Source organism: Hirundo rustica, chromosome 2 (genome assembly GCF_015227805.2).
Source record: "Hirundo rustica isolate bHirRus1 chromosome 2, bHirRus1.pri.v3, whole genome shotgun sequence".
Lineage (NCBI taxonomy): Eukaryota > Metazoa > Chordata > Aves > Passeriformes > Hirundinidae > Hirundo > Hirundo rustica.
Window position 1 is genome coordinate 115,869,828 of NC_053451.1, and position 12,416 is coordinate 115,882,243.

General features: G+C 40.9%; 1 protein-coding gene across 1 annotated transcript; it reads left to right on the forward strand.

The window, feature by feature from the left end:
- The first annotated feature begins 572 nt into the window (after positions 1–572).
- LCA5L (lebercilin LCA5 like) lies at positions 573–11,951 on the forward strand. Its single transcript, XM_040055884.1, has 7 exons — positions 573–735; positions 2,882–3,396; positions 4,400–4,537; positions 6,128–6,221; positions 9,299–9,402; positions 9,691–9,817; positions 11,347–11,951. The coding sequence occupies exons 1-7, from the start codon at positions 573–575 to the stop codon at positions 11,949–11,951; spliced, it is 1,746 nt and encodes a 581-aa protein (XP_039911818.1).
- Positions 11,952–12,416: the final 465 nt, after the last annotated feature.

Sequence of the window (12,416 nt, forward strand, 5' to 3'; positions counted from 1 at the left end):
TCAAGGCAAAACTTGCCTCTCCTCACCTGAAGTGCATTGGAACATGATAATTAAAAAAAAATGGAATGGGTATTAAGTCACATCCCAATAAATAATTTTTACCAGAACTACAGTGTTTAAATAATTCTTCCAGGAGAATCTTGCACTTCCCAGTAGCCTTGGGAAGGAAAAAAAAAAAAAATACAAGAAAGGGGGAGAAAAAAGGAGGGGAAAAAAAAGTCATAACAGCTATTCAGAAAATTACCTAGAAAATTACTTAGAATAATTTATTTTATGCTGTACATAAAATAAAAAAATTATAAAAATAGATTTATTTTAAAAATAAATATTTATAAGCATAAATGCTGTACATGCTTTTTACAAGCATATTAAATTAGTTTTAGGTTCTTCTCCATCCTCTGCTTAGAGTGCTAATATGGCAGCTAAGGTGGTTTTTGTGCTGTTTTAAGGCATTAGCTAATTTTGTGACCTGACTTGCTAATTCTTGAAAAAATGTGATTAATGATATTTTTATGACATGAAATATTATGAAATCCCAGGTAGGGAAGACACAAGTGAACATTCTCCCAGGGATGATTCCAAGAGCTCTGTCAGTGGCTGACCCTGAAAGAGTCAGAGGAGGAAAACCTTTGGAAACACCGGGAACTGAAGAGAAGGAAACGCAGAAAAAGGACAGGATGAGAAAGGATAAAAAGAAATTTGGACAGTCTCTCTATGGCCAAGTTGATAAAAAAGGTAAATTTATTTTCTGGTAGAATGACACTCTCTTGAGAAATATTATTGTTCCCTTTTTTTTTTTTTTAATTCCCCAATATTTAGCAAGACAGGGACAACAGTTTTTCAGTGAAAGAATGTAATAAATTCTGTTTCAAACACCAATAAGGGCAGGGAAGAGAGAGAGAGAGATTTCCTACTGTGTTATCCCACAATACTCAGTGATCCAGGGAGAATCACCTGGGATGTGGGAGCCTCTTGACAATCTTCATTCCTCAGCTTTAACCCCAGGACACATTTTGGTTTCTGACCATGCATCACCTGGTGAGTTTGAAAAAGCCTTTCCTAAGGAAAGTGGGTAGAAGTAATGGACAAAAGTGTCAGTTTTGACCAGAAAACAGCAATTTTGTGGCCAGCTGGGTCATGGTGTATGCTGTGAAATGAATTTGTGCCTAATGGAATGAGCATAAAGAACAAATATGCAAATGTACATGGAATTTATGCCACTGTTAGCAGTGAGAATCTCTCCATGTCTGCATCTATTCCTATCTACACCCATCCTTTCTTAAATCCTACCAGGACACCACAAAAATGAGTGGAAAACCAGCAATCCTTTTCCTGCTGAGCTTCAAAATTTCATCTTGATTTACCAAAGCTACAAGATGGAAATCAATCCAAAAAAACCGAGAACAACTGATTGTCTCTGTTATAATCTCTGTTATTTTATGCTGCTGTCAGAAAGCTATACTGGCATGAAAGTAGCAGACCAAAAAAAATAATTTTTAACATCTAGTTGGCAAAAAATCATTATTTTAAATGTTATATATCATTTGGATAAAGTGTTTATTTTTGCTTGTCCATGGCTACTGAAAATGAAATACATTTTACAGTACTTCTGACAGTTTTTGCAGAAAGGTATTTGCCCTTTTTTTTTCCATCCTCTCAGTCCATTCTGGCAAAATAAAATAATAAGATAATATAATTTTGCAAATACTTGTGTGACAATATTTGCGATCATATTGCAGTTTTCCTGCAGTGGAATTGTGTTACATAAAATATTGGATCCAACAGAAATTCCTGGAAGGATCTGTCCTTTTATTCTGGTGTGGTTTAAGTCAGGAACTCGCCTGTTTTATCCATAAAACAGGAGGTGATCTATAAATTACAATAAACTTTTTAGCAAAGTACTGTCTGAAATGCTATGAGAGCTGTAGAGAACTGGAAAATGCGCCTGAAAAGGGGGAACACCCTCAGATTTAGAGTCTTGACTATTTTTAAATTCTAATCCTGCTTCAGGAAAAGAAAAGGAGAACAATTCATCCAGAATCCTGGCCTTAAGGAGAGGCAAATGCCAGCAACACACTGAGAAGTAGCCCATTAATATATTTTTTCAATTGCTGTTTAGAAACCACACAGACAACTGCAATGAGTATTTAATATTTATTTTAAAATGTACTTTAATTCACAGCTGACTGGAAAGCTGTACAAAAACTGATTAGAAATCCCAGCTGCAGGGATTTTAACCATGTGCTGTTGGGAGCATGTTGGGTTTTGAGTCCTGGCAGACCTGTAAATTACTCTGTTGGGTTTTGTTGGGCTTTTTTTTTGTTTGTTTTGTTTTTGGTTTTAGTTTTGGGGTTTTTTTTTTAAATCATGCACCTATTCAAAGTATAGATTCTGGTGGGTTGAATTTGGTTCATCAGATTGTGGCTACGTTAGTGAAGTGCACGACTGACAGGAAGAAAACTGATTTCCATGCATTGAAAATTGATTTCCAATGATATGTTTCCATTTATTTCCATTGGCTGCTAGCTGTGGTCCACTGCAGCCACAGAAAGATGCAGAGATATAAAATATTTAATGCATTTATCTGTGGATTATTTGAATCACACAATCCTAGAATGGTTTGTGTTGGAAGAGATCTTAAAGATCATCTTGTTCTGACCGCTGCCATGGGCAGGGAACCTTCCCTAGACCAGGCTGCCCACTGAACATCAGTTTTGGGGCATTCTGTGAAGAAACCACAATTCTGAAGTTGGATGAGCAATTTAGGAGTAGTAGTTAATTAGTAGTAGGAGTTTATGTGAGGAGAAAAGGCAGGCAGCGATTGATTTGTCTCCAATAATTTCTCTTGTCTTGTCTCTTAATGCCACTTTACTCAATGCAGGAGGGAAGAAATGGCCAGCGGCAAAGAACCCCTATTTGAACTCGTCCTTTTTAACCCTGCAGAGCGGGGTGGTTTACCAGGACAAAAACGCCACGGCCCAGCGAATCTCCTCCGCCAGGCTCCACAAAATCAAAGAGCTGAAGAACGAAATGTTCGACTTGCAAAGGAAAATTGAGGCCTCGAGCTTGGAGAACGCTGCTCTGAAAGATCTGAACCGCCGGCACTCCAGGGCCATCGACAGGTACGACAGCTCAGAGAGCCATCTGCAGGGGCTGCTGGCAGAGCATCAGGACGAGATGAGAAATCTCAAAAAGCTCCTGAAAATGTCCCAGGAGGCCGAGAAGAACACAGCCAGGGAGCTCAAAAGAGTTGAAGCGGAGCTGAGGAGGACGAAGGGCGATCTGAAGACTTTGGTTGTGCTGTCAGAAGACAAAGCTCTGGCAGAGAGGGAGGAACTTAATCGCAGGTTGTTGGTCCTTAACGAAACACTGGAAGCAAAGGACGAGAGGATACAGGTAATGCCTGCAAATGATTGTATTTGTGGAATGTAGGGTCATAGAATATCCTAAACTAGGAGGGAATCACAAGGATCGTGGAGCAGGAGAGATTTCAGTGCAGGAGTAGTGGAAAAATTTTGGCTACTTCTTATCACATGAATGATTCTGATACAATCCCGTAACACTGGATGCTGTTAAATCCAGTGCTCTCCTGAGCGTAAGGAAATTCAAGACAAGATTATTTGTCTCCTTTAAATATCTCACGTTTCTTTACTCTCACTGACCCTGGCACAAAACCAGATAAAAACACAATTTTTAGTACAAAACTGGAAGAGAGAAATTTCCATAGTCCTCCAGGAATTTGTTTCTGTTTCCTGTGGGATCTATCATGCATAGAATTAAATAAAGAGCCAGGAAATCTTAAGAGAAACTGTAAATAATGAACAGCTATATTCAGACCCTCTTTTAAAAACTTTCTGTTTCCAGGAGTGAGCAGCTATGAAAAGCACACAGGGTTGGGTGTCCACCTGTTACTTTTAGAAACTGGAATTTCAGAGCTTGGCCCTGGGTTCTGAAGATAAAGTACCCAATAAATCACCAAATTTTCATTTACACTAAGCCTCCTTACTCTGCCACAGTTCATAGGTCTCTGTGAGTAGAAAGCCTTAACACTTCTCAAAGGTGGTTGTATCAATTAATCTATCAGAAAGGCAATGCACGGTCTTATTTTTGTGACTGAATGCCAAAAATTTTCCTTTGGTTCAGAAAAAATAGGTTTTAAACCATTTCTTTACTTACCTTGAAATTAATTTTTCAGATGCTTCAGTACCGTTTCACACATTGTTTACAATATAATTTATCATATTATTTATATTACTACAATTAGAAGTTAATAACTGTTATTATAGATATTTATGAGCTTACATTTCCTTATGTTAGCACACTTACATTTTAAATGTGTCAAGAACTGAAGTTTTCCAAACGAGGACATCCTTGTGGTAAAACCTGTCACTTTTTTCAGAGTCTGGAAATGCAGCTGAAGCTGAACAACAGCATCTTTAGCCGTCAGCTGGCAAGTGAGAGTAAAAAACTCCTGGAAGCCACGATGATCACAAAAGACCTGCTAGTGGAAATTAGCATCGTTCACCAAAAAATTAAGGTATTCCAGATTTTATCCATGTTTCTGTCTCTACAGGAAAATTCAAGTATTTAACGTTACCTGTTCCTTTTGTTTCTTTTACAGTATTTACTGATGGAATTTGGTTTCCTGCTTGAGTCCATAAATCTACTAAAAAAGCCAGAAATGTGAAATTCTGGCATCATTGTGGGGTGTATTTGTTAGAAGTAGTTCAGTAATGACTTGAAACTGAGATAATTGCATCAGAAATTGAACCAAAACTCACACCAATGTGTTACCATTTTGCCAGTTTAAATGAGCTCCCTCACAGAAACAAGTCAAAATGAGCCAAATATTACAACCTGCAAACCCAGAGTTCAACAAAAAGGCTCGTGGAAATGTTCCAAGAGCTTGCTCAAATTCCAGTTTGGTTTTTAGATAAATGGTTTGAGGATAAATAGGTCCAGGTCTGCACTTTTTGTAATGCTTATAAATCAAACATACAGGAAAACTTAAAGGATTTAAAGCCAAAACTGCCAGGATGGGATGTCACATGAGTTGTAATGAAGAAAACCATCACACATTCCAAAAAACCTGGAATCCCTCGTGGCTTTTTCATAATTGTTTGTAACACAGTTAAAATACACTTATTCATATATTTCTGTGTCAAAGCTCCCATTGGGGAGCTCTCTCTTCCTAAATGGAATCAAATATCTCTGGAAGATGTTGTTAAGGGGAGTTTTCCCAGACATTGTGAAGGGCAGGACAGGCAATTCCTGAGGATTCATGGAGGGTGGGATATCTGCACAGAGGTGTGGTTTATCCCTCTTCCCTGTGTAGCAGGTGCAGAAGTTTCCTCCTTGTACTTGGCTTTTTCCCTGTCAGAGCCTGATCTCCTCCTGGACCAGCAGATCTGGGAGATGGGAACAATTATAATCTCAGGAACACTAATATAAAACTGTCCCAAAATGTAAATTATTCCAAAGTACAGTTCTCACCTTAACACTTCTCTAAGATGGTTCAGTTTCATCTTTTTTTCCACACAGATTTCTGTGTGTCCACGATTCTGAATTTTCTATTTAGATCCACAAAATCTTCTACTGATTTACCACAAAGAAGCCCAGACACGCTTATCAACCTTATTTCTGTGCCAGAACAGAGTTTATCCTTACAAATTCATCATTTTAGTCACCAGTCTTATTTCAGGCCATTCCACTTCCAGGATAACTTGTAATTTTCCCAAATAAATGAAGCTCCTCTTTTTTCCCGCTGAAAACTGGAGTGGTGAGAGTGTTACTGAGATCTGTCTTCTGTGCTGAAGGAAGACTTGGTTAAGGAAAGAGGAATCTCGATAATTAAATGTCAAAATGTGCCTCTGGAGCTCATGTCACCACCAGAGCAACAGGTTGTGAACATAGGACAGGGCACTGAGTAAATGAATTTTTAAAAAGTCATCAAAAAATAGGAAGTAAAGGCAAAAAAAAAAAAAAAACAAAAAACACCTATGTCTGCAAAATGTAAATGACAAAGGGTGAAATCCCTGATGGCTTTCATCCAGCATGGGAAAATTAAGCAGGTAAGAAGTAATTTTTAATGCATATTAGAAGCTTAATAGTGTTTATTTCTTCTTAGGAAAAGGATCGGCAACTTTACATAAAGAATATTTATGCAAATCGGATGCCGAAAGCCCTGAGGGACAGAAGTGATTGGGTTCCTAATGACCAAAGTATGTCTGTAATCATCTTCTTTTTTGTTGTTGTTAGTTAATGACACCTCCACTGTTTTAGAACTGGGAGGTTTATTCCAATTTAAATGCCAAACTAGTGCTTTTGTTTGGGCTGAAAAGGTGAAAAGGAAGTTTAAAGGCTTGAATGATGGAGAAGAACAATATAAATTAAGTTCCACCAAGGAAGAAAGAGCTCTTTAGCAAAGAATATTTCTTTCACGTGGGTGTTCATGGATGCTGGGAAGAAACATCTATTCCAGTCTTGGCTACCCAACATTCCAAGGGCAGCTGCCTGGAGTGGGGTTCGGCTGATTAAACCCAACCAGCAGAGTTTGAGATGCCCCAGTTTGCTTCCACTGCACCCAGAATTTAGGATGGAATGATCTGAACATGGACTTCCCTGGCTGAAGCACTTCTTGAAAGCACTGAGCAGATATTGCTGCTCCTAAAGTGAAGCAGAAATCAGGATTTCCTTCACGTGGGTAGCAAAGAGCACTTAGCAAACCTGCCTGCTGGAAATGCCCCCCACAGAATTCCTCCAACCATGGCAGCAGTACAAAATCTTATCACACTCGGTCGCTTATTTCTTTCCCCTTCATTGTCTCTGCAAACCCATTAACTCTGTCTCAACCACCAGTGAACCACAGGGAAAAGATTGGTAACTCAAGGTGGAAAATTAAGAAGAACACATATTCCTGGTTCTCATCCCAAGTCAGACTCGTGGTTTATGAAACTCTAAATTCCTGTTTTAGTTACACCGCATAACTACCTTTTTTTTATTATTTTGTTTTACTCACACATGGCCTTGTATTCAATAGAAATTGAATATTGCTTTTCAATTATGGTACTTAAACCACTATTGTTGTTTAAATTCTTTCCTTTAAGCAAGATAAAGGAGCTTAGTTGGAGACAGAGAGACATGATATTTTGTAATGAAAAGCTTCCAAGCAAATTTGCCCGATCCTCTGGAATTTTCAGAAAAAGCTTTCACTCTCTGCCAGTTAATGGATTTGGAAACCCAGAGCTGGAATTGCTGACAACTTGTTCTCCTTTTCACTCTTGGCTTGAATTTTCCTTTAGCGGATTTCTAAAGTGTTGCTTTCGCAGGTCATTATTTCCTAGTCGACGTTCCCAAGAAATTTGCAGCTGGCTTTGTTTTTTTTATTTGAAACGGCTCCGATAAATGGCTGGAGGGAGGTTTCCTTGGCCGGTCCGAAAGCCCCGTGCGGGTCACCGCGATGGATTTATGGGATGGAGCCGGGGATCGCAGGAGCTCCGGAGCTCGGGCAGGTGACAGCGGCTCACCTGGCGGGGCAGCGCCCCCTAGTCCCGATCCCGGGGAGCGCCCCGCTAATCCCGCCTGGAAAAGCTCCTGGAGCCACCGGGAGAACAACCCGGGAGAGCAAATCCTCCCGCACCATCCGAGTCATTCCAGGCTGCTCAGCAGCATCCCTCCAGCCACCGCCCAGCTGCCAGCACCGGGAGGGCACCGTTTTTACGGGTTTTATCCTTGGATTTCTGAGCTCGAAACCGGGAATAAGGGTGGATGTGGATGTGGATGTGGGTGTGGATGTGGGTGTGGATGTGGATGTGGATGTGGATGTGGATGTGAGTGTGGATGTGGATGTGGATGTGGATGTGGATGTGGATGTGGATGTGGATGTGGATGTGGATGTGGATGTGGATGTGGATGTGGATGTGGATGTGGATGTGAGTGTGGATGTGGGATGTGGATGTGAGTGTGGGTGTGGATGTGGATGTGGATGTGGATGTGGATGTGGATGTGGATGTGGATGTGGATGTAGATGTGAGTGTGGGTGTGGATGTGGATGTGGATGTGGATGTGAGTGTGGATGTGGGTGTGGATGTGGATGTGAGTGTGGATGTGGATGTGGATGTGGATGTGGATGTAGATGTGAGTGTGGGTGTGGATGTGGATGTGGATGTGGATGTGGATGTGAGTGTGGATTGTGGGTGTGGATGTGGATGTGGATGTGGGTGTGGGTGTGGGTGTGGATGTGGATGTGGATGTGGATGTGGATGTGGATGTGGATGTGGATGTGGATGTGTGTGTGTGTGTGGATGTGGATGTGGATGTAGATGTGAGTGTGGATGTGGATGTGAGTGTGGATGTGGATGTGGATGTGGATGTGAGTGTGGATGTGGATGTGAGTGTGGATGTGGATGTGGATGTGTGTGTGTGTGTGGATGTGGATGTGGATTGTAGATGTGAGTGTGGATGTGGATGTGAGTGTGGATGTGGATGTGGATGTGTGTGTGTGTGTGGATGTGGATGTGGATGTAGATGTGAGTGTGGATGTGGGTGTGGATGTGGATGTGTGTGTGTGTGTGGATGTGGATGTGAGTGTGGGTGTGGGTGTGGATGTGGATGTGGATGTGGATGTGGGTAAGATCCGGGTTTTGCTGCTCTGGTGGCAGAGCGGAGCAATTTTCCCAGCTGCTGTACTGGTGTCAAAATTATTCCCCCAAAAAATAGAGAAAAGGAACAATATACTGATCTTCTCCATCTCATATCCATTATTTCTCTGAACATCTCATTCAGTCACTCCCTTGGAATCTCTTCCAAAGACCACTGATATTTCAAACAGTGTTAAGCATTTCCCATGAGCTGGGTTCCATAAAGATTCAAATTTAAGAAATTGAACTCTGAGGCTTCATAGCAGACCTCTCAAACTTACTCTAGAATGAAACCAAAACTTAAGCCCATGTGGCCTCTGGGGCATAGACACACTTGTCTGACTTTACATGTTCTGTCTGAACAGGACTTAGTTGTATAATTTTATATTTATTTATATATATAAGTATGTTTAGGATGCTGATGTACAGATGAAAAGGCTCAGAAATCCAGGTTTGTGTCCAGTTTCAGCATTTATAGATTCAGCAGAACAACTTATTTCTTTTTTTAAAGGGCGTTAAGATACACATTTTGAAAAAAAAAAAAAGTTTAAATTCTTGGTTACGTGTCAATATTGTCAGTTGTCAGAGATATCTTTTGTTTTTATCAATACTTTAATTCCAGAAATTACTGCATTGCTAATGCTTGTCCTATTCAACAGGTCTGAGAGTAGACAGATCAGTACAAGTAGATAAAGAGAGTTTTAGAGAGCTGCTGCTGCCTCAGCACCAGGAAACAGAAAAAAATCCAATCCGGCTAAAAAAGGTGGGAAAGATCTGGATCCAAATCCAATCCCCTGTTTAAACTCTCAGCTAAATTGTATCTCACTCCCTAAGTTGCAGTAATATGCCTGGATAGCCTGATCCATCATCTTGGGTGTGGATTTTGCAGGGGTGTGATTACAGTACAGAAATAATCCTGTCAAGCAAAATGAGAATGTAACAGCAATAGAAATTACTAATCTTTTAAATAAGTATTGCACAGATTGTGCTCTTTTAAAAGTCACTAAACAAGCATTCCCTCGTTAATTTTACCTTTAATTGCCAATGGTAGGGGAAAAGAGGAGAGAAGTGTGGAGAAGGTAAAGCAAAGGAGGTGCGCTCAGATGCCCAGGATAGAAAAGAAAAGCAGGCAACCAAGAAAGTACCAGTGCCAGAAACTTCTAACAGGACACACAGAGGTAGGTTTAATGTTTCTCTCAGAAATTCACCTGTTCTTCGCAAATTACCAGAAGTCCTGGAAATTTATGTGGTTCTGACAGCCCTTCACTGGTACCTGGCTGACAGGAACAGGTTCCAAATGGTGAATGAAAGTGTCACTGAAATCACAGAATCGTCTGCGTTGGAAAATACAGCTGCTGGTGGTGCTGCACTGAGAGCAGAGCAGGATGTGGCATCTCCACCCTGCCATTCTTCTCAAAGCACTTCTTGGTCAGGGTGGTAAAAATTCAGGGTTCTGTTTGTAGCAGGATAATTAACACTTGTTAATCCACACTAAACAAACACTGATCTCAAAGTGATAGCTGGGAATCTTCATCACTGATGTGAGCAGATTTCCATGGCTGGAAAAGGAAAAGGACTGTGAGGGCTGGGAGCAGCTCCTCATGACAGTGATCCCTGGAAAGAGATTTTACGTAAATCTCAGCCACTGTGTTCTCATGGAAAAGTTACGTCTTTATTCTGCAGAAATTCTATAGAACAGAGGAAAGAAAAGGCGACTGCTGTTCCCTCAGTCACATTTTTCTTTCTAGAAACTATCCTGTTATTTCCTTTGAGGCTTTTAGGAGAAGAAAAGGGCTGAGTGCTACCATTCCAAACATGTGACAAATGGCAGGAGACCTCCAGCTCACACATTTACCCAGGAGGAACAGGTGATGCCAGGTCACATCCCTGTACCTGGGATGTGTTAACTCCTGAGGTTTGTACTCTGCCTTTTCAGCCTGCAGCCTTTGCAGAGCCCCCCAGAATACCAAAGTCTTTAAAATGCCCTTCTAAAACTGACAGGAAACACAGGTCTTACAATGCTCCCCCTGAAAAATCTGTGAAATCTGAGTTTCTCTCATTGATAGTAGACTTTTGTTGAAGCCTTACTTGGCTTTTTTTAGTTTTTGCAATTTCTTATTTCTCCTCTAAGCTTGGATTATTGTCTCATTTTGGGGGTATTCTGTGGGTCTCTGCAGGGCACAGGACCCATTACAAGTCACCCCCTGCACAGATAAATGACATTTCTGTACACAGGTTCCTTCTCCTCCTGAAAAGTGGAGCCCTCTCATTTCCAGGTGAGAGAGTTGCTGCATATTCTGCTCCACACAAGGAACTCTGTTGTGAATTAAGGGAAAGGAAATCCTGCATATCTCTAAGTTCTACTTAAAAGCCAGAAAGTGCCAATTAAGAGTTCAAATCTCACCAGGTTTCTCTGTTGCGTTGTACATGACTTTTCTGGCACTGTATTTAGCCATCACTGTACATAATGGCAGGTAAATCCATTTAACTAAAATCAACACCATGAAAAAAGTAAAAAAACAAAGATATTAACCTGGATTCAGTGGCAGAATTATGTTGTTTAAATCTTGCCCCATGCCGTTGTATTCATTATAGATGATATTTGAAATACCATCAATAAGAACTGAAGCAGTGAAATAAGGATGTGATACCTGCTCTTTTTAAAACTTCATAACTCTTCATGTTCTTAAACCCCACAATATTTCAGGGGCCAAACTACTGATGGAAGAATGCAATTTCCCAGAATTCATTCAAGAAATGGAAAAACAGACAGAGGTTTTTGAAGAGGAGTTGAAAAGTCTGACGAAATCTGAACAAAATCCTCAAGGTGACGGAGTAAAAGAGAACAATCAGAACAATCAAGAGGGAGAGGCAGTGGGAAAAGTTGAAAGAGAAGAGAAAAAACCACATGAGCAGCAAAAGAAGAAAGCCAGGAGTGAAGGTGCTGCTCCAAGCAAAGACCCCACTAGGCTGAAAAGAAAATCCATCTCCTCAAGGGATGCCGAGAATTTGCATCAGGGGCTCCACGCTTCAGGTGCCACATGCAAAGCAGGCAGCCTGAGCAGCCAGAGGCAGAGCTGCAGTAACACTGCCGTGCCCAGGGGGAAAATTTCCTTCGGGGTTTATGAACCTTCTTTTGGGCAGGACGGCACCTCTGGAGTGGGAGGAACACCTGAGGCAGGAGCTCTTTGGGGAGGGCTGTCTGCAAGGAGAGAACCCCTCGAGTTCCAGCTGCACGAGGGGGAAGGCAGGAAAGCGAGGGGTGCAAGGCAAATCCCAAAATCCATGCCAGGGTCCATCTCTCCTCATTAAAGCCAGCTCCTGAGAATACACAATTATTTCTGAGAGTTAAGCACATCGGCTTACCTTTAGAAAGTTTTAACGTTCAGATTGTTAAAAAACAAATGTTTTACTTTCATGAAGTGTTTATGAAATCTTCCAAGCACTGGCAATTGCTTTCCATGATTTTTTTTCCAAAACAATCCAATCAGTTGTCACAAAAAAAACATTCTGTGCTCGGTGTATACCCACAAAAATGTGCTGTATTGAGAATTCCTTATCATTTTTACCTGTTACCAGGTAAGTCCTTGTTTAGGAATCTCCGGGGGTTTTGCATTCCCAAGGAGCTGGAATTTGGAAGCTGGGTGGTTGTCAGCTCCATGCTGCTTTCATAAGGTTCACTGCTGGGTGAGGACCAACAATGCAATAAAAGAAAACACTTTTTTACTTCCTTCACTCCCCAAACAGCTTCCAGTATTCACAGATAATAAAAATAAT